A 20,526-nucleotide genomic window follows, 5' to 3' on the forward strand; every position below is an offset into this window, starting at 1 on the left:
TTCCGGGACCGTGGTTTGAGAGCACGCACCCCTAACCCGTTAAGACGCCGGCCGACGGCGAGGACGAAAAGGGACTGGCAGAAACACCGGGGAGGGAGGGGGGTGTGTCGAGACGGAAAAATCGCCGGACTGCAACGGAGTGGTGCAGTCGAGGGCGTGAGCCGTGGAGAGCGAGCTGCCAAGGTGGAGCAGTAGACCTGGCTAGGCCCGCAGATCCCTGCCCACCCCGGGTTCACTTTCGCTGCGATGTTCATCCACATGCGACGCATGGGAACGTGCGCTGCTCAACGCAGCTCTGTCTCCAGAGGCGCAAAAGTTGGGCCTACCTGTGTGCCGAGGCGGGCTTACCGCATCGGGCGGGAGGACATGGCGACGCAGGCAGGCAGGCAGGCAGGCAGATGGTCTCTCGATCGAGGACGTTGGGTGTGCATGGAGATGGCGGCCGCACACGAAAGGGCGGGCAAAGGGGAGGGACGGGGTGTGGATCGGAGGTAAGTCTGCGATTGCTCTCTCACGCAGCCGCGGTGCACAAAATACTGTGGGACTCGATCGATCGCACACGTGTGTGTTTGCCCCAAGGTATTCTTGACAGTTTCTGAAGACATGGACGGCGCTTGGCAGATTGAGCAATATCTTCAGAGGGAGTTCGAACCGCCCCTTGCTAAGTCAGTCGGCATGGGCGCCAGCGCGACGGCTGATTCCAAAGCCCCAACCAACCAACCCAGCGAGGCTTGAGGCTAGCAAGGCGCGCTTGAAAGTGAGGCAGGGCATGCATGCACTACAAAGCCGGACCGGCGCGTAGGGCAGAGTATAATGCCCCCCGTCCGAGCTAGATGTCAGCCTACTTAAAGTACTTACCTTAAGGTACTCTCTGTTCCTCGAACCCTCGGAGCATATTGGGTACTTCCAAAGGGCAGCGTCGGTACCTCTTGCCACCAACATTGAGCCCCCCTTCACGTAACGTGGCAGATAATTGTCAGGTACGACACCCGATAAATCGTCGTGCTCTCAGTTTTTGCAGCAAGAAAATACATTGACGGACCACAACGACGGTGCGGCTCGGTTATTGCCAGGGGGCACAACTCTCTCTACCTGGGCAGTCATGCATGCATGCGAGCAGGCGGGCACCATGGAAATGTGCAGACCGAACAATATTACGGCACTCGGCACAAGAGAGAAATGCCCTTTTTTTTCCTTGGTCGGCACTGGCCCGTCTATCCCATGCCATGCCATGACTGCTGGTTGTGCTGCAACGCTTTCTGGGTGGGAAACCGCACACACCCCACGTGGTGCTTACTGCGGACGGTAGTTACTTGTACCGAATACCAGTACGTTATCCCGGATGCGCGCGCGCCCCAGTCTGCACTACGACTCCGGGGAGGACGCCAGTCCACTGGTCCGCCTCCCCGCCCCTGGACATTCGGGCCGGCCTGGTCGCTGGGTGCATGCGGGCGCTGTGTGTGTGTGTGCATGGTGCTGACTGACTGGTTGGCGTGGTCCGCACCCCCCTTCATGGCGAGACGGGAGAGCACGAAGGTGTATATGTGGGTGAGTTGTATGTGTACCCGCCGTCTCCGTAAGCGAGGTCATTAGGAATTAACTGAGGATTGATTGCAACACAAAAAGGACATACGCGGCATTAGAGCGCATAGATGAAGGTTCCCCCGAACAAGGACAAACAAAATGACAAGACACTGCTGGGGCAAAGAAAAGTCAAAAAAGGATTAGTTGGTTCCCAAAAACAATGTTTGATAATCAGAATTCCCTTTTCCCTGCTGCTCACGCCCCCAGAACCAGCCTCTTGGAGCTAAAGAGTCGTCGTGAACGGACGACGCAGGCCGCAAGCCAGCCAGCCAGCAAGCCAGGGAATGTCACCCGTCGACCGATCTCGTCCGAAAGTCTCGTGTCCGGACACATCCAGGTTGCTTGCTTACCTGCTTACCTGCCCTGCTTACCCGCCTGCCTGCCTGCGGCGCCCGTGAGACGGAGCGATGAGAAGCGAGCCGCCGTCAGCAAGCACCAAACAGAAGCAGCAGGTGCTGAGTCGGGGTAGTTTGTAAGGGGCAAGTGAGCGCGCAGGAGGAAAAGCGGTTGGTCGAATTTCGATGGCCAAAAGGGGTTGGTGCATCGTACGTTGGGCGCATTCGCAAGGTACCGACGCACGCAGTAGGCCGACCGACTGACCGACCTAATCGTCGAGGGGGGGGGGGTCACACTGGAGCCAATTCTTTTCAAGCTTGGATGACTCTAGAAGATTTGATCCGTCAAGATGCATGCACGGCGTGCAAGGGATGAGGGTGGAATTTCCCTTCACGTGCCCAAGACCCTGGCCTGTCAGCCATTTCTTCGGGACCGGAGGGTTGTAACCACGCAGAGAGACAACACACGCCTTGCTGCGTAAGTACATGGTTGATTCACGGCCGCAGGGCAGTGCGTAAGCAAGCCAACAAAGGAGCAGCATTGCCGGGCCATGGATCGGGCTTTCGATCCGAAACATGAGCAAGTACCTCGTAGGGGACGGGGGCTACGGAAGTCCGTGGGCCGGTCTTTGTGATGAGAAGAGCTGGAGGTAAGGCTCCTGGTGCAGCGCAGCAGCAGCAGCAGCAACAACTTTTGGGCCACTGAGACAAGGCCTGCCCTGCCTGGTGTTGGTCAGCCTGGAAGGAAGCTCGCCTCCGCCTCGCAGCAGCCGGGGGGGTCCCGTTCTTTTCCCTGCTCGGCGTGTCTGAGCCCGGCTAAGACACCAATCAGCGGGCGGCTGTGCGCGGGCGACAACCCGAGGCCCATTGCCGACCAAAAGGACCCCGGCCACCAACAGAAACACGTTTGGGCCGATGTCATGCATGCGGCAAGATCCAGCAGAGACTGCGGCGGCAATTGCTGATTGAGGGCCACCACACACTGAGCGAGGGCTTGGGCAGGGCAGGGCCGGGGCATGGCAGGACAAGGGCAGGGGCATGGGCATGGGCATGGGCAGCCTCGCCCGCCACAGGCGAGCACCCAGCCAGGCAGGCAGTCAGTCCTCAGTGCAAGTGGTTGCCCACAATAATGTTCGGAGTAATACTGTACTGAACAGGTGATGTGTGATGCATGCACGCCCACCTGTGAAGGGCAACTCGACCGCCGGGCCCCGGACCAACAGCAGAAGCCCAACGGCAGTAGCAGCAGCAGCAGTAGCAGCAGTAGCAGCAGTAGCAGCAGTAGCAGCAGTGCCAACAACAGCATTGCATCGCGGGCAGGTGGTGGTGTTGCGCGGCTCGACCGACCACATGCAGCAATTGATTGATTACGCTATGCGTCCTGCACATACCAGCAACTGACTGATTACGCTATCCGTTACGTCCTGCACCTGACTTGTACCTTCCGAGGGCCACGCGGGGGACGGCCACACTCGGCCCAGCGCGGACGGGGCACTCTGGCAAATGCCATGGCCGGGCGGTGCGGGGGAGGCTGCAAATGCCATGGGCATCCCACGACGCAGCATCGTATACGTGTGTAATGGATACACGTTTCTGCTGCCCGTCGCCCCACGCGCCGCTCACGCCTGACATCATTACTCTGGCCGCCCGCGCAGAGTTTGGGGCCCATCTCCAACCACGATGCCGCTGCCTCCGCAACCCCGCTGCGCTTGCAATGTCGACGATACTTGCCATGGACCCAGCCGCCGCCACTGCCGCCCACCAGGCGGGCCCGGCGTCATCAAGTCATCATCATGTCCCTCTGCTGCGTTCTGGACAGCACCGGAACGTGCCTGTGCCTGCCCATCCCACCGGCAGGCAACCCCCGCATCCCACATCGCCTTGCGACTCAGCTCCGCCCTTTGTCCTACATCTTGGTGGTGCCGTTCCTGCATCTCCGGCGTCAATTCTCCATGGCTCCTTCCCCTTAAAGGCCTAGATATCTCGCGTGTTCTGCATCTCTGGCTGCTTCCTACAAGCTCTGCCGCCTTGTGCTCTGTCCGCGTAACCCCGGTTCACTATACACAAGAAGCAATTGCCCTCCCAGATCGTGCCTGTGAATCCCCTTCGATATATCACCCCGGTCGTTGCATATCACACCATAACCTCCACCGGGCATCTCATCGTCCTTGTTGCTGCTGTTCATCCTAGAGAGCAACATGGCAGCAGCCTTTGCTATGCGACCGTCCGAGGGCCCCTTGCCCAATCCGGCAGGCTTGGCCACAAAGACTCCCACCAACAAGTCCGCCATCCCACGCTCCCTCCCGGATGCCATCGACATCATCGACATCCGCTCCGATGCTAGTACCTTCAACCTCAAGCAGGAGATCTTCGAGCTCTTCCGCCCCCAGGAAGGGCCCAGGCAGATGCCGACCCTGCTCCTATATGATGAGAAGGGTTTGCAGCTGTTTGAAAAGGTGCGGTCCATTTTGCCCCAGACAACTGATCATTTGCTCGACACGTATGCTGACACTCACGGCAGATCACTTACCTCGAGGAATACTATTTGACAAACTCGGAGATCCAGTTGCTCCGCCGCAACGCCTCCAACATTGCAAAGTCAATCCCGAATGGCTCCATGTTCATTGAACTCGGCAGCGGGTGAGTCTCGGCTCAATATATGACCTTCGCCCGGGATTGGATCTCAAATTCATTAATACGTCTGGGCAGAAACCTTCGCAAGATCCGCCTGCTCCTACAAGCACTTGACGATGCCGGCAAGGACGTCGACTACTATGCCCTCGACCTGTCTCGGGAGGAGCTCGAACGCACCCTGGCCCAGCTACCGACTTTCAAACATGTCAAGTGCCACGGCTTGCTGGGGACGTATGATGACGGTCGCGAATGGCTGAAGCAGTCTTCGATGGACTCCACGCCGAAATGCATTGCGAGCATGGGGTCCAGTCTTGGTAAATTTGAAGCTGAGCCTGTCAAAAAATGAGTTGGCATGCTGACTCGCAATGACCACAGGCAACTTCTCCCGTGACGGGGCAGCGTCCTTCTTGAGGGACTTTACCGAGATCCTTCGGCCTTCCGATACGTTACTGATAGGCCTGGACTCATGCGCGAACCCGTCCAAAGTTTAGTAGGTTATCAAGATAACCTCCTAGATCCGCTGCTGTGAAGACTTGCTTACGCCTATAGAAGTCACGCTTACAATGGTCAGTAACTCCCGTGACAAGGTCAATGAGGCCTATGCTGAAGTATTGAGACAATACAGACAAGGAAGGCCTAACACACCAGTAAGTTTATCGTCATGATCATCAAGCACGAGCATGGTTTCCCAGCACCAGACATGGCGGTCCTAACCATGGATTTTCTCCAGGTTCGTCCTGAACGGACTTGTGCATGCGAATGAGGTGCTGGGCCAAGAAGCTTTCAACCTGGAGGACTGGAAAGTCATTGGGGAATACATCTATGACATCGAGGGCGGCCGCCATCAAGCCTTCTACAGCCCAGTCCGTGACGTGACGGTGCTGGGTGAGCGCATCCGGGCGGGAGAACGCATCCAGGTGGAGCAGAGCCTCAAATTCTCTACCGAAAACCGCCGACAGCTCCTACAGGACGCCGGGCTGCTCGAGAAAGATCAGTGGATCACAGAAGATGGCGACTACGGTATGTGCAAAATCCAGGTTTATTGATGCTCGGTCAATCCTGCAAAGCTGACACTTGAGCATGGCGCTCTGCACAGGACTCCATCTCTTTGCCAGGGCCAACTCGGCGTTCGACGTCAAACCCGCAAAATATGCTGCCTCTACTGTCCCTACACTCAAGGAGTGGCAAGCTCTCTGGGAGAAGTGGGACACCGTCACTAGAGACATGCTGCCAGATGAGGAGCTTCTAGGACAGCCGATCAAGCTTCGGAATGCCTGCATCTTCTATCTCGGCCACATTCCCACCTTTCTCGACATCCAGCTCACCAAGACTACAAAGACGGCAGCCACTCATCCCAAGTATTTCTCGTCCATCTTCGAGCGTGGCATCGACCCTGATGTAGACAACCCTGAGCATTGCCATGCCCACTCGGAAATTCCAGACGAATGGCCCTGCGTAGAGGACATCCTGGAGTATCAGGGACGTGTCAGGTCTCGGTTGGAAGGTCTATATTCTCGTGGCGCCAACCAAATTCCTCGTGACGTGGCTAGAGCCATCTGGGTTGGCTTCGAACATGAGGTCATGCATCTGGAAACATTGCTATACATGATGCTGCAGAGCGACAAGACGGCGCCACCGACACGTGTGCCGCGTCCAGACTTTGGAGCCCTGGCCGTCGAGGCCAAGGCCGCACGAGTCGAGAACGCCTGGTTCGATATCCCAGCACAAGAGATTGACGTAGGCATGGACGATCCAGAGGATGATCTTGCGACAGACAGGCCGTTTGGCTGGTAGGTTGTCCTAGCACATTCCCCCCTGCGTGTGATCATGCTGACAAGCTGCTACTTTAGGGACAACGAGAAGCCATCTCGGCGGGTTCGAGTGCACAGCTTCCAGGCCCAAGGCCGGGCTATCACCAACGAGGAGGTATGTTCTGCAGTTTTGTGTGTTTGCGTCGCCCAAATTGCGTGGACTCTGACATCGTCTACAGTATGGCCGGTTCATGCTGGAGACGAGCACGACAAAACTCCCAGCATCCTGGGCAACCACCAACAGACTGTCCAATGGCACCACGAATGGCCACTCCAATGGCCACTCCAACGGTCACGTCAACGGTACTAGTGATGAAAACAAGTCCGAGCTGCCGGCATCGTTCCTGGCCAACAAGTCCGTGCGGACGGTCTACGGGCTCGTGCCGCTGAAGGAGGCCCTGGACTGGCCGGTCTTTGCCTCGTACGACGAGCTTGCGGCATGCGCGGTGTGGATGGGGGGCCGAATCCCTACCGCGGAGGAGGCGCAAAGCATCTACGCCTATGTGGACTACCTCAAGCGTGAGCGGGCAGAGAACAAGATTGGCAAGACGCTCCCGGCAGTGAACGCGTGAGTATACTGCTCTGCCACTCTCTGCATGACCTGATGTGGCGTCAAATCCCCCCCAAGAGGCCCCCCGGCTGACATGGCGTATTTCATTCATACCCAGGCATCTCAGCAACAATGGCGTCCAGGAGACCCCGCCGTCAGCGGCATCATCTAATGGCGAGGTAGCCGCCGACAAGTCGTCGTGCTTGTACGCGGACCTCGAAGGTGCCAATGTTGGGTTCCAGCACTGGCACCCGATGCCCGTGACGGGCGAAGGCGACGTCCGCCCAGCTGGGCGTGGCGAGATGGGTGGCGTCTGGGAGTGGACGAGCTCGCCGTTGCGCGAGCACGAGGGATTCGAGCCGATGGCGCTGTATCCGAATTACACTGGTATGGTTTTTCTGGGCACTTTCCCATGCATTCCACCAGAGACAGGATGATTAATCTGTTATCTTTTTTTTTTCGATATAGCCGACTTCTTCGATGAGAAGCACAATATAGTTTTTGGCGGGTCATGGGCGACTCATCCTCGCATTGCGGGGAGAAAGTCCTTGTAAGTCATCATTCATCTCCTCCCTCTTTGTCCATGCACATTGGACATTTGTAGCCAAGACAACATGAACAACAACACCCCTTTCCCCGTCTGTTTCTGAGGGAGCGAAATGAGCAGCCGCTGACCGGTTCACGTTTACCGCAGTGTCAACTGGTACCAGCGCAACTATCCTTACGCGTGGGTCGGTGCAAGACTGGTGCGAGATTTGTAGAAAAGGGGTTGCCGGGGGGAAGGGTAGCCATGAAACTCTTGTCCTACGCCAAGTGCAAATTACACGCCGGATCTCGCTTCTGTTCACGTTGCCATGGGCTTTCCTTTTTGTTGCTGAACCTCACGCGCGCACACACACACACTCATTCTGCGTCAGGCCAATTGGATAACTGGCGGAAACGATATATTGGCCATGTCTGCACGCGCGCTGGGCTTGTTGGCTGTGGATCTTTCATTAAAAGCCATATTTAAATATAAAACACCCTCGTTTGACCACCTTGCTACAGTACGGATGTTGGCCAAGTGCTGTGATTTGGGCCATGTCTTTTCGTGTATGCACATACTCACGCGTTACACGGGATATGCGTAGCTCTTATGAACTTTTGTCCATGGTTGATGACGTTTGATGGTATTTGTGAAAGCTTTTACCCGCGCTGGCTATGCAAAGATCCTTTGGGATCCGTCCGACCCGTCTGCCGCGCTCAGGGGGGAGGGGGGGGTATACTACGCTCCTCCACCGCCTCCTCTAAGGGTCATATGAGCTGAGGACTCTGGAGTGCCTTACTTTTCGTATCCCTCCTCAATTTTGCCGGGTTTCCGTCATCGGCCTGCGGATAGGCAGGCTATGGCCGCATTTTACTAGGCCGCCTACACCCAGAGAACTTGAGACACCTCGGAAGCCTTGAATTAGAATCCTGGTGCGCTTCAAGCACCGACAACCGGTATCATTCCGCGTGGCTTAATCCGCGGCTTTCAAGCCGTCGCAAGCCGCATTCCGTGTAGCCCTAACTTTCTTTTTTGGAATGGGGAGTCGCGGCTCCATCGTCTCCAAGGGTGCGGCTGCTCGTCTACTTTGCCGCGGTGTGGCGTCCCAGCTCTGTCTGCCTCCCCAAAAATGCCACTGTTGCTTTTATGACCGAGGGACTGACTCGCCATTTTCACATCAGGAAGTCGAGAATCTCCTTGCTGACTGCGGAGGGGGCGAGGACGCCGTGATCGGCAAAGAAGGAAGTGATCAATTCGGGCGGCTACATGGTCATTTATCAGACGAAATAACAGAGATCATGTTCCAGGAATATGGATGACGTACTGTGTAGTCTACGGGCTCGGCAGTAGGCTTGGTGTCCTGCTTGGCCCTCTCCTCCGTGTCCTCGTGAGCTTTGCTCGCATGAAAGTCCAGGAGGTTCTGCTCGAAGCCAATGTCGAATTGGTCCAGGGGGAACGTCTTGCCAAACTTGTGCTGCTCGCCCGCGACGAAGAAGTCCTTCTGCGCCGCCTTGGCCAGCAGGGCAATCTGATATGTGCCCAGGCGCGAGATGATGCCGCCGTTGCTGGTGACGGCCTCGGCGCCCACGACGACCATGCTGACCTTGGACATGGCGTAGGCGACCGCCGAGTCTGGTATCGTGGCCACCGGCACGCCCTTTGCGCGCAGCGCGGCCACCACGCGATTCGACTCTGTCGCCTCGGCCTCGTTGATGACGTGGATCACCTTGAATCGCCGCGGGGCGTCGCTGCCGGACTGTTCCGCCGCCCTGCCGAGCAGCGTGCCGACCACTCTGGACCCGCCGTGCGTGAGCACCACCGAGTCGTTTGCGATGAACCGCCGGCCCAGACTGGCAATCTTCTCTCGCGACTCCTTTGCCCTGGACGCAAACAGCCTCCCGTTTCGGAGGAGGTGTTGCCTGACCTCCTCAAAGTTCTCGTGGGGGCTGAGGGGTATGCTGTCGGGGCTCTTTGAGGAGGGGTCCTGCTTGAGGCTCATGACCAGGTACTGCTGGAAGAGGTCCGTGCCGTGGGACAAGGGGATCGGGTTGGCGACGCTGGCGAGCAGCTTTGCAGACTGGGTCTTGACGAGGTCCATAGTCTCGAAGACGGTCGAGCTGCGCGAGTGGCCAAGGGTCTCGATGAGGGCCTCGATGGCCGCAACGGGCATGGTGAGGTCGGGGTCGTCGGCGAGCAGTCGGTGGTAGACCTTGACGATACTGTGTGCGCGAGACATGCATGAGTAGTTGCTACTAAAGCCTGGAGATCTCAGGAATTCCACAGCACTCGAGAGAGAGACTGTCGTGCTTCAGGAATGGCGTCGCGGAGCTGTACTCACTCGAAAGCCTCGTCCGAGTCCGGCTTGGACCTGACGGCAAGGTCCGTTGTCGCCGAGGCGTCGAGGGTGGCGACGGCGGCGGCCATCGTGAAGCTGAGCTGTGCAGACAGACAATACACAAATATGGCTGGGTCTGATGCACAGGTTGGCTATCTCGGAGGGCCAAATGGTCACAAGGTTGTGTTGTGAGGGTGGTGTTTTGGTGCTTGTCGCAAGAGTGACTCAATCAAATGCTGGAGCGTCACCAAAAGTTTTGGCGGGGTTCTCGAATGACCTGACGACGGCGGTGGCCACTCTCGCGGGGTGCCACAGCTTGCAGAGGACTGGGTCTCGGAGAAGTACCTGCACGCCCAGCGAGGTGCTTTCCGAGCGTGCAGCGCACTAAAAGCTACTTGCTGGAGACTTGCTGCACGATATGGGCCAGGCCGCACAGGGGTCTTGCCAGTGTGTTAGCGTCTGCGGGAGGTTCAGAATTCGATATTGGGCTCTCCCCGTCTTACAAACAGATATTGCAGTCACGGGTGAATCTGGTGATCCGACAGACTTTCAGGACGATAACTTCAGCGTTGTAGAGTCTCGGGCAGTTCCTGATGCATCGCCAATAACGCCCCGGCAGTCATAGGAGCAAGTAATGCTCAGAAGAATGGCCAGCACTATCGCCTCCCAGTCCTCGGCGGCTCTCACCTTTGATCTCGTAGCTCGGTGTTCAGTAAGTCTGTGTGTTTCCGGACATACGAGAGAGATGGAGCATAGATCACCTCTCATGAGCATCCACTGACTGCTTCCAGACAACACGGGCACGGGCGTCGAATCTGACCCTTCCTCATGGCCCCGTCCAGCTCCCCATATTCATGCCCGTAGCCACCCAGGCCTCGCTGAAGGGTCTGACACCAGAGCAACTCGAAGAGACGGGCTGCCGGCTATGCCTCAACAACACGTACCACCTCGGCCTCAAGCCCGGCCAGGACGTTCTTGATGCCGTTGGCGGTGCTCACAAGCTGCAAGGATGGAGCCATAACATCCTCACCGACAGCGGAGGGTAGGTCTGGATGTTACTGCACTCAACAACACCATTCCCTCCGACAATTTGGTTCCAATGACTGACACACAAGTACAGCTTCCAAATGGTCTCCCTCCTCGAGCTCGCCAACATCACCGAGGAAGGCGTCCGCTTCCTCTCCCCACACGACAGGAGCCCCATGCTGCTGACGCCCGAGCACTCGATCGACCTGCAGAACAGCATCGGGAGCGACATCATCATGCAGCTCGACGACGTGCTCGTGACCACGTCCCCCGACGCCGTGCGCATGCGCGAGGCCATGCTGCGCAGCGTGCGGTGGCTAGACCGGTGCATCGCGGCGCACAAGAACCCGGGCAGGCAGAACCTCTTCTGCATCATCCAGGGCGGGCTCGACGACGAAATGCGCCGCGAGTGCTGCGCCGCCATGGTCGCGCGCGACACCCCGGGCATCGCAATCGGCGGCCTCAGCGGCGGCGAGGCAAAGTCCGACTTCTGCCGCGTCGTCGCCACGTGCACCGCCATGCTGCCCGAGCTCAAGCCCCGGTACGTCATGGGCATCGGGTACCCGGAGGATCTTGTGGTCAGCGTCGCCCTCGGCGCCGACATGTTCGACTGCGTGTGGCCGACGCGCACGGCGCGGTTCGGCAACGCCATCACCAGGCACGGCGTGCTCAACTTGAAGAACGCCATGTATGCGGATGACTTTGGGCCCATCGAGGATGGGTGTGGATGTATATGCTGCCGCCGCCGGTCAGACACCGCCTCCACTGACCCTTCGATATCAACGCCGACGACCCCATCACCAACAGACGCCACCGGCGGGATCAACGTCACCCGGGCATTTGTGCATCACAACACGGCCAAGGAGACCGCCGCCGCCCATCTGCTCACCATCCACAACGTGTGGCACCAGCTCAATCTTATGCGCGAAGTCCGCGCCGCCATCATCGAGGACAGGTACCCGGCCTATCTTCACCAGTGGTTCTCCGACTACTACGGCAGCAAGGAGAAATATCCAGGCTGGGCGGTAGGTGCGCTGCGTGGCGTTGGCGTAGACTTACTCGAGTCATAGAAGGGGAAAAAATACCTGCAGGCACGTTGTGTGAAACCACGAGCAGCTGTCGTCACGGAGAAAAGCTTGACACACGAAAACATGATGCTCACGCAAAGCCGTAAGCGAGCCAGTCTCTTACCAGGAAGATATTGTACTAGAATAGAGTCATGTCAAATGATGTCACTGCTAAGAGCCATACCGATACAACATGATATTGATGCACAATAGAGGACGCTAAGGTATGTCGAAGAAGAATAAAAGTATGTACATGGGGAATGGAATAGTTGGCCGAAGAGGACGTGTTGTTGGGGGGAAACGCGTAATCGAGGCGGCGGTTGCGCGAACCCAAAGAATTGCAGATCCAAGGAAAGGGGGTATATGTCGATAATGTATGTGGTTGACTTCCTGCCCACAGGGTTGTCCCTTCCAGCTCGTCTTGAGTGGGTAATGTTCTTCATAAAATGTCACTCTTGATGGACTCTTGTAATTTTACCATCCGAACAATGCCAATGAAACTGCGCCGGCACAGAGGACCCAAGACGCGGGTCTGCCGAGAGTGATGGCACCACTGGTTGTCGTGGGCAGAGCCAGCGACTCGGACACGGTAGGGCCGGTTCTCGCAGGTGCTGATGTCTCCAACATGGCTGCGACTGGCTGCTCGTTGACCGGTGCTGATGTAGTATGACCGGCTAATCCCAGGGTCGGGGTGGCAGCGGCAGCCATCACAGAAGGGGCCTCGGAGCCCAAAAAGTCGCCCAGGCTCGAGCAGAATCCAACCAGGTGCGAAGCGGCTAGACATGAGTGTTAGTGGTCATATATCAGAGCATGGCAAGGATTCGTGATGCCACATACCACTGCCGAGAGAACTCTGCCCTGCGCCTGATGCCCAGTTGGCACACTTGTTGGCAAAGTTGTCAAGGTGGCCTGGGATCCAGGTCGTTGTCTGTTTGGTGGAGGAGTAACTGTATACGGTCCCGGGTTAGCGATTGGACATTGGTATACATTGAGCTAGGGTGATTGATGGGACATGAGCTCACCAGTAGCATTCAGCTTGCGACTTTGCCGGCAGGGATCCGAAGCCTGGTGTCTCCTTCATGCACGATGCTCCGATGGCCTGCAGTGACAGACAAGCCGGTGCTACTGAGGCGGTGACGGCAGGTCCGACAGCAGCGATTGTTTCGGGAGCCTTTGACTTGTAGCTATAAGTCTTCGTGCACACCCCAGCCATGTTGCCCTCCGGGCCTCCCGGACCACAGAAGCTTGCCAGTCCGGCCCATTCTGCGATGCTGTTAGCCAAGCAGACCTAAAACACAAGCGCTGTCGGTCTCCTCTGACATCAGACCAGGTTTGACGTACGGTTTATGGCATCCGTGGACTGAGGGGCGAGGCCCTTGATGTAGGATGCACACTGAGCAGCCTTGCCGTCGAACACCTTCGGCCGGTATTTAGTCCCATCACAGCACAAGCACTGTCCAATCTGCTGGGCATCCGCCTTGTCGAAGTTGGGGATGATGTCGGCACAGCCTACAATGGCGTCGTTGACCTCGCCGCAGCTGTCGCCGAGTGTGGCTGGCGATGTTGTCTGGGCCGCCCGGCCGAAGTCAAGGACCTCGGTTGGCACAGGAAGCGGGCTAATTGGGAGGTGGCGAGCATGGTGAAGATGGGCGTGGTGGTGGTGACCAGCGCTGGCGAGCACGTGGCCAGCCAGGACCATCCAACTGCCGATCAAGTAAGCTGGTGCCATTGTTCAAGTCCCGAGCTGCAGCTTTGTTTCTCGAAATAGCTGATTCGTCCCCCGTGATCGCCTGCTCGCGTATTCGTGCCGTTAGGTGGGCTTGATAGGTCGTGGGGTGGCGCAACGGTGAGGCGCTGACAACTGCTTGTCAAGCTTTGAGGAGATGCGACGACACACAGGCAGGCCAACAACAAGATCTGGAATCTATCGAGTGCCACATTGTGACCGGGAACCCACGGGGCTTTTGTTGGGCGCCCGGCTGCGGCCAGCGACTGGATGCCCAGCTTGCAAATTTAAAATGAGGCCTTGTCGCGGAAGCTGTAGGCAGGCCCAGGGAAATTACCAAGGGCCTGGTGATTCGGCGAGCCCACTGGCAGGGCCAGGGGTTGTGTGTCCCATGCCGAGCTTGGATGGCGCCCAGGCGGGTGGGTCGAAAATAGTCACAGGGCTTTTTCGCAAAGTCCGGCCTGGACGCATGGTGCCTGAGTCCGGATCCATGCCGAGCCATGGGGGCTGGTGCTCAATTGAGGATCGTGACGCAGATCTCAGAGCTGGGAGCCCGGTTGGACCGGCCACATCCCCTGCGTGACCAGAGTAGTGAATATTGGATTTCTTAATGCCGGCGGCATCATGTACCCGGGCCGCGGTGTCACAGCTCGGAGCTCCTGAAAACTGCTTGTTCACGAGCTTCGCAGCTCAAATCGTGCTGGGAGTGAAGTGAAAGCCCGGCATTTGGGTCTGGTTGAGCGCTGTTCGCAGAACAACCGGGAATGACTGTTCGGATGCCGTGGATGGCAGGCAGACCCTTGCGTAAGCTTACCTTTGACGGCACCCGTGTGCAGGCTGCCGTTCATCATGTAAGCAAGAGGCGGCTGCCAGTCTGGGGCAGCATGTTTCCTCTTCTTGATGTAGGCGCGTCAGGCGCGGGACGCAAGTCACCAACAGACGCAGGCCGTGTTGGACCTGAGTGGCTCGTTCAGCCCGTCCAGACTCACAGAGGTGGGCTTCCTCGGGAGCTTCATGGAAAGAGACAATCTTGCGCTGCACCTCAAGAACTTAACGCCATGATGACTGCATCACCCAGCCGTGATTGCTTTTAAGGAAGCGACCGGGCGAAACGCATGGTCAGGGGTATCCCGTTGGCGGCATCAGAAAAGATGCTGTCACGAATGCTAGGGGTGAAGGAACATGACACTTCAACTACGAGAGCCTGGCGCGTCTTGCTTGAGAGCCAGCAGCGACGGGATTGTGAACAGTGCCGTGCATGCCAGCGTTCGTTAATTAAGGACACATGATGGCTTCCTGGGGAGACGCAGCGAGCTGCTTCGTCGCAACGCCCGAGTACGTACACTTGTACCGTAGACTGGCGACTGGTTTGCCAGGATACCCCACACTGAGCTGTGATGTGACAAAGATCAGAGCTAGTAACAGCCGGCAGCTTGCGCACCCCGCCTTACTGTTCCACTCCAGAATCGTCACCAGTGCCGTTCTGGCTGTCTTTTCCGTCTTCAAACAACACCTGCTTCACTGTCCTGGTGGTCCTTTCTCTGCCACAAGCAGCCGTCTGTGCACGAGCAACTTTACTTGTGCAGATCGGCGGCTTACTGGGCCTCCCGACAGCCTCGTGGGTTCCTTCGCCTAATCCACGCAGCCGCTATATCTACATCTTGCCCGCAACCTCACCTTCGAGACAGACTCTCTACCAGTCCTAAGCCTCAAATCTTTACCCGCAACTTACTGCCCCAACCCCATAACGACAATCACCGAGACCGATCCCCCACAGTCACTCCCATGCAGATCATTCGAGACCAAGCCTACCCGCGCAATCACGCCATGTCCAATAAACCAGCCACAAAGGCCATGGGCAATCTGACCCTCGCCACGCCTACCACAAACCCTCCGATGGCCACCGGCTCCAAGTCCAAGAAGAAGCCCGTCGCCGACTCGTGGGAGGATGAATCCTCTGACGAGGAGCCCATGTCAGCGTCGGCGCTCCAGTCGCCTGCCATTGTGTCCACGACGTCCGACAAGCAGGGCGTCAGTGCCCCGCCGCCCACTCCAAACTCGCCCGCAAACCCGCCCAACGCTCCATGGCACGGGCAAGCTCCCGGTCTATCCAATATGCTTCATCCTCTCGGTGGCGGGTACGCCGATTCTGCTGCGGCTGCCAGGCGGCCCGAGAAGACCGATGCCGTGGCGAGGCGCATGATCGCCAGTGCTTTGGGTGTCAAGGCTCCCAAGGCCACAGAGGAGCAGAGGGCATACGATCGGGCTGTGCGAGAAGCGGAGAAGAAGAAGAAAGAGGAAGAGCGTGAAGCAGAGCGTAAGCGTGCGGAGGAGACGGCTCGTGCCAAACAGGCAGTCTGGGAAGACTAGACAGCCTTGAGATCGATGGCGCGTCACCCGCCATCTCCTTACTCAAACACCACAAAGCACGACATATAACGCCAAGTACAACGAAACTCACAATCACGACCAAATGATGACAAAAATGTCGTCATATACGACGGCCTTTTCTTTATACATATATCACTTTTCATATGGGATCGCAGGTGTTCAGGGACGCTGCATTTTATGAGAACCAGGGGCATTGAGGATTGTGCTCAAGTTTATTCACACCATACTACCCCCAATCTGTTAACTTTTTATCATTCAATGACTGTCCAAAACTACTGGCTAGCCACTGGATCTAGCCTTTTCCAGGGCCTCGTGATGAGTTGCAAAGTGTAGGCCTGTTGTTGTATGTTAGCCCGAAAGCCTTGCTTGGTATAATGCGAGGTAGTCCTCAACCAGATGCCGCAATCATGAAGCACCCTTCACAGCATCAATATCACTCGCCAGATACGGCAGCCCTTGCCAAGTAAGAACGAGCTCCTCCACATGCTCTCCACCGGCCTCCTCACTGTCCCGATGCTGGACCGCCACACCCATGCCCTCGAGGCCTTCCTCCTCCGAACGGCGGTTCCAGAGCAGCTGCTCGACTCGCCCATCCTTGGAGCACGCTATGTACGCCATTGGCCACCGGCTACGCCCCAGTGCGTCCCTCACGCCCTTCGTAGCGGGTTTCTGGGCAACCAGAACTCCCACGACGCCGCCAGTGCTACTGCTGCTGCCGGTGGTCCGCCAGCCAGGAGGCGCGGCGATGAATGCACCCTCGAGCTCGCGGATGTGTTGGGGGCCGGCTTTTGCGGTATAGGCTTTGCACTGGAGAATGATGCGCAGTGTTGCCGTGTTCCTCTCATCGCGGCTGCTGCTGCTGCTGCTGCTATTCTCCTTGTCCGTCCTCATCCCAGCTGTAGAGGGGCCAAGGGATGGCACCGTCCACGTGCCGAGCAGGTCGATCCCGCCGTCCGACCGGCCGCCTATCCGGCGCAGATCGAAACCTAGGCGGCGCAGCGAGGCGGCGACCATGTACTCGTAGTGTGTCCCCACGTAGGTCGTGGATTTTGGGCTTAGACCTGTGCGGGTCGCGTAGGCGACGTACGATGCCAGGTCGCTATGTGCGGTGGTCGGGGCATTTGTGAAATGAGGTGAAGGTGTGGGTACCTGTGGTGGTGATTGTGTTTCTTGATACAGAGTCTCTTCCGGTGTTCGCGATTTTGTTGATGATACTCGAATAATCAAATTTGGCGAGAAAGATTTCAGTGGATTGAGAGTCGAGGCTGAGGGCCGCTGTGAGAGGGGAAGCCGTTTCGTGAGGCATCGCCAGGTTGCCATTGTTGAAGTGACCTCGGGAGGTTGTGGAGGATGTTCAGTCTCGAGAAATTATTCCTCTCTCCATGACGTGAGGCGTAAGTAGCTGCTCGTCCTTTTAGATGCCGGGATATTTCAAGCTCATGATGCAGAATGTTCAGAGCTGATCCTCCCACCCGCCTGCGACTGGCGGTCGCCAAGTCTGACAAAGTTACAAGACAATGTTCGTTGACAAGGAGATCGTGAGAATGGATGTCATTGCTTGGTGGGGACCCTGCGAGATGGTACGCGACCCCACAGTGCAACCCTGCATTGTGCCTGCGGCGCGCGTCACTGCTTCCAATAATCAACCCACCTGTCTCGCAGGAGCAGCTCCAACTTCGCAAGCTCCAGCTTGTACCTGAAGTCACGAAACTCTCAGCTGCAGTGCGCGCAACCAACCCAAGCTGCACAAGATGGGCGACCGCCTTACACAGCTCCAGGATGCTGTCGACCAGGTATGCCAGTACCTTTCGCCTCGTGACCCCCGCCAGTCATGCTGCCTCGTAGCGAGTACGGCAAGCTAACCAGGGTTTTGTCCGGGCGATGTGCAGTTTGCGACGCAGATGGTTGCTTCGATCCACTACCTGAACCGCCATCACGACCTCGAGCTTTTGGGTCCCAAGGACCAGATCAACCAGGCTACGAAGCAGAACGCAGAGGAGGATCAGAAAGAAAGTCGGTCTGCACCATCGCAGCTTATGGAAGCTACACGCACCCTACCCGCAACTCCCCCCAAGCTGCTCGGCGCAAGGTTTACTGACATATCGTGGAATCGCAGTTGACCCGCACCCCTCCGACAGCTTCAACGCCTCGCAGCTCGAGCTCGCCCGAGATCTCATAACAAAGGAACAGCAGATCGAGTACTTGATCTCGATCTTGCCGGGCTTGCTCAACAGCGAACAGGACCAGGACCGCACGATCAAGGAGCTCGAGGAGGAACTCAAGGTCGCCGAGGCGCAGCGCCAGGATGCCGTGAGGGAGAAGGAGGTCACAATGAAGAAGCTCGACGAGGTGATTCGGAGCATCCGAAGGCCGTGAGGGTCATCTATGACGAGAGTACAAGTATTGCTTTTGCAGCATGGCGTTATGGTGTTTTCTGATATATAGACACGGCCGATGGCCGAGGTTTTGTTCTTGCATCCTCAACCAGTTCAACTACGAAAAGATTGATCAAAGAAGGGTAAACCAAGGTCTTCTACTGTTCTTGATCCCTATCCTCTAGCCTTCTATGCTAAGGGTCCTCGACGGGGCAGTCTATCAAATCTATAGTGCATGCTGGGGACCATTTCATCAACATGATCTACAACCATTTCTTATGCTCCATCACCTGTGCTTAGGAAGATTTGAAGAATTGCGGGTATATCTGCCGCAGCTCTTCGAGGTGCTTGATCTGGAATTGTGATGCCTTCGAGGACGGTTGCGGCAGCCCTTCCTCCACAAGATGGGCCGCAGTCCAGCCGAATGCTTGTGCTCCTACACAGTTGCTGTGTGAATCGTCTGACAAGGGCGTCAGTTAGCACAGAGCTTGCCTCATGATGAATGCACAGCGCAAAACAGGTCGTACGCATGCAGAATACTTACCAACAAAGTAGCAATCTTCGGGTCGCTCGACGCCGGCCTCCTTCATGGCCTTGGTGAACATGTCCCTATGCGGCTTGCAGATGATGGGAAGCTGGGAATAGTCGCAGTAGGTCAGGCCTTCGAACAAGTCGTCAATCTCAAGGAGCTTGACGACCCTCTTGCCGTGGGTCACGTAGGCGTTTGTGAACAGCCAGAGGCGGACCTTGGATGTGTCAATGTCCTCGAGAAGCTTGCGAAGCTGCGGGTTGGGCTTTATAATATCCTCGAGGGGCAGCGCGTCGTCGACCTTGGCGTTGTAATCGAGGGGGTCTATCTGGTGGTGCCGTACCAGGCCCTCAATCGCAAGGCCGTAGTCCCGGTAGTACTCCTGGTGCAGCCGGATGGCCTCCTTCTCGTCTACGCCCAGATACTTTGCGAAGTACTGGTCGATCAGGTCGGCCATGAGATCATGGACCTTGCTACCTGGACATGAGAGGCTCAGCAATGGGGACCGGAGATGCCATATATGCAGAGGCACAATACTCACTTCTGGGATAGAGACAGTTGTCTATATCACTAAACGAGTGCGTTAGTGCATGGGACAGATGGCTGGAATGGTCCAGGAGACTCACAAAAAGAGCACCGGCTTGTGCGACTCTGCCCCGTTCGGGGCTGTAGTTTGTGAGCCCATAATTGATGTTCGAAAAGCGCACTTAGGACCAATGTCTCTGAGAGGTGTTTGCGTAAGCTTACTGCAGACAGCAGACAGCCTTGATGATGTTGCGAGGTTTTGCGACGGGTTGTTGTCTGGCGGTTGAAAAGTGGCAAATCGTAGGTGGGAATAGGGCGCGCCTGAGTCAATGGGGTCGATCAAGTCAATGACAGGTGCAGGTATGTGTGAACGTTGAGCTATTGACTACCAAAACCCCTAACGGCAAATCAAAGTCCAGTCACTCATTTATATAAATCCTCGCGTTACAAACGCTTACGCATGCATCTCTCCCCGAGTACAGCGCCGGAGCATCACCAACTGCGAGATCGCATCTGGCTTCAATGGAGCAGCTTCCTGCTGGCTGCTGGCCGGTTCGAAGTTGAGTCACCGGCCACGCATGCCGAGTAGCAATTACACTGCCACCACTGCACCTCCTCCATCACTGCGCCCCAGCCCTCGCAAGATAGCGCGCGCAAAGACAACGGTTTTTGAAGGTAGAAGGTCGCACGATCTTCATCGAGAATGCATGCTGATGCCTCTCTAGTTCCCGTAAAATACATATGCCACCGACGTGCAAAAATCTTGTCCAGGTCATCGTGAGGGTGGATGTACGCCGGGGCGGGCTGCCTTTGAAAAAAGGAGACCCACAATAGGACCACACAAAAAGTCCAGAGGGCTCCCTCGTGCTGCGACCGGTGTTGAGCGCCATTCCTGTCTCGAACAACACTGTTCTGACAACGAGCGGCCCATCCGCTGTGCACCACCTCCACGACTCCATGGCTCCTCCATGCGCGACCTGCGACCAGACTCATCTTCCTGACTCGTTCTTGTGATTTTCTTGTCACCAAAGAGCAAGGGCTTGAAGACAGACACGGCGCAGTGCAGGTCGCGCTCGTGGATGGCGTTGGCCTTGCCAAACCACTTCTTTACG

General features: G+C 57.0%; 9 protein-coding genes across 9 annotated transcripts; 5 read left to right on the forward strand and 4 right to left on the reverse strand.

The window, feature by feature from the left end:
- Positions 1-797: 797 nt before the first annotated feature.
- B0I36DRAFT_121396 (uncharacterized protein) lies at positions 798-1,797 on the forward strand. The gene is made up of 2 exons (XM_046148040.1): positions 798-1,548; positions 1,627-1,797. The coding sequence occupies exons 1-2, from the start codon at positions 1,111-1,113 to the stop codon at positions 1,654-1,656; spliced, it is 468 nt and encodes a 155-aa protein (XP_046012995.1). The 5' UTR covers positions 798-1,110; the 3' UTR covers positions 1,657-1,797.
- Positions 1,798-3,732: 1,935 nt separating this feature from the next.
- Positions 3,733-7,890, forward strand: B0I36DRAFT_323675 (C-type lectin protein). The gene is made up of 13 exons (XM_046154005.1): positions 3,733-4,375; positions 4,441-4,559; positions 4,629-4,867; positions 4,929-5,043; positions 5,106-5,119; positions 5,179-5,200; positions 5,284-5,573; positions 5,650-6,343; positions 6,404-6,479; positions 6,544-6,932; positions 7,033-7,301; positions 7,383-7,464; positions 7,609-7,890. The coding sequence occupies exons 1-13, from the start codon at positions 4,118-4,120 to the stop codon at positions 7,673-7,675; spliced, it is 2,634 nt and encodes an 877-aa protein (XP_046012996.1). The 5' UTR covers positions 3,733-4,117; the 3' UTR covers positions 7,676-7,890.
- Positions 7,891-8,612: 722 nt separating this feature from the next.
- B0I36DRAFT_349406 (translation initiation factor-like protein eif-2b subunit alpha) lies at positions 8,613-9,864 on the reverse strand (the record flags this gene model as incomplete). The annotated part of the gene is made up of 3 exons (XM_046156790.1): positions 8,613-8,702; positions 8,765-9,659; positions 9,779-9,864. The coding sequence occupies 3 exons, from the start codon at positions 9,862-9,864 to the stop codon at positions 8,613-8,615; spliced, it is 1,071 nt and encodes a 356-aa protein (XP_046012997.1).
- Positions 9,865-10,421: 557 nt separating this feature from the next.
- Positions 10,422-11,871, forward strand: B0I36DRAFT_243953 (queuine tRNA-ribosyltransferase; the record flags this gene model as incomplete). The annotated part of the gene is made up of 3 exons (XM_046150022.1): positions 10,422-10,487; positions 10,567-10,817; positions 10,896-11,871. 3 exons carry the CDS (start codon positions 10,422-10,424, stop codon positions 11,869-11,871), a joined length of 1,293 nt encoding a protein of 430 aa, XP_046012998.1.
- Positions 11,872-12,342: 471 nt separating this feature from the next.
- On the reverse strand, positions 12,343-13,597 carry B0I36DRAFT_349408 (uncharacterized protein; the record flags this gene model as incomplete). The annotated part of the gene is made up of 4 exons (XM_046156791.1): positions 12,343-12,644; positions 12,706-12,815; positions 12,891-13,131; positions 13,210-13,597. The coding sequence occupies 4 exons, from the start codon at positions 13,595-13,597 to the stop codon at positions 12,343-12,345; spliced, it is 1,041 nt and encodes a 346-aa protein (XP_046012999.1).
- A 1,824-nt stretch (positions 13,598-15,421) lies between these two features.
- Positions 15,422-15,964, forward strand: B0I36DRAFT_363028 (uncharacterized protein; the record flags this gene model as incomplete). The annotated part of the gene is made up of 1 exon (XM_046158741.1): positions 15,422-15,964. The coding sequence occupies one exon, from the start codon at positions 15,422-15,424 to the stop codon at positions 15,962-15,964; it is 543 nt and encodes a 180-aa protein (XP_046013000.1).
- Positions 15,965-16,278: 314 nt separating this feature from the next.
- Positions 16,279-17,533, reverse strand: B0I36DRAFT_323685 (uncharacterized protein). The gene has a single exon (XM_046154006.1). It carries the CDS (start codon positions 17,303-17,305, stop codon positions 16,391-16,393), a length of 915 nt encoding a protein of 304 aa, XP_046013001.1. The 5' UTR covers positions 17,306-17,533; the 3' UTR covers positions 16,279-16,390.
- Positions 17,534-17,644: 111 nt separating this feature from the next.
- On the forward strand, positions 17,645-18,456 carry B0I36DRAFT_121515 (mediator complex, subunit Med21). The gene is made up of 3 exons (XM_046148042.1): positions 17,645-17,778; positions 17,875-17,998; positions 18,102-18,456. Exons 1-3 carry the CDS (start codon positions 17,737-17,739, stop codon positions 18,359-18,361), a joined length of 426 nt encoding a protein of 141 aa, XP_046013002.1. The 5' UTR covers positions 17,645-17,736; the 3' UTR covers positions 18,362-18,456.
- Positions 18,457-18,656: 200 nt separating this feature from the next.
- On the reverse strand, positions 18,657-19,574 carry B0I36DRAFT_242842 (Haloacid dehalogenase-like hydrolase-domain-containing protein; the record flags this gene model as incomplete). The annotated part of the gene is made up of 4 exons (XM_046149941.1): positions 18,657-18,820; positions 18,905-19,366; positions 19,431-19,459; positions 19,516-19,574. The coding sequence occupies 4 exons, from the start codon at positions 19,572-19,574 to the stop codon at positions 18,657-18,659; spliced, it is 714 nt and encodes a 237-aa protein (XP_046013003.1).
- Between the last annotated feature and the right edge of the window lie 952 nt (positions 19,575-20,526).

Source organism: Microdochium trichocladiopsis, assembly GCF_020744255.1.
Source record: "Microdochium trichocladiopsis strain MPI-CAGE-CH-0230 chromosome Unknown B0I36scaffold_5, whole genome shotgun sequence".
In the NCBI taxonomy this organism is placed as follows: domain Eukaryota; kingdom Fungi; phylum Ascomycota; class Sordariomycetes; order Xylariales; family Microdochiaceae; genus Microdochium; species Microdochium trichocladiopsis.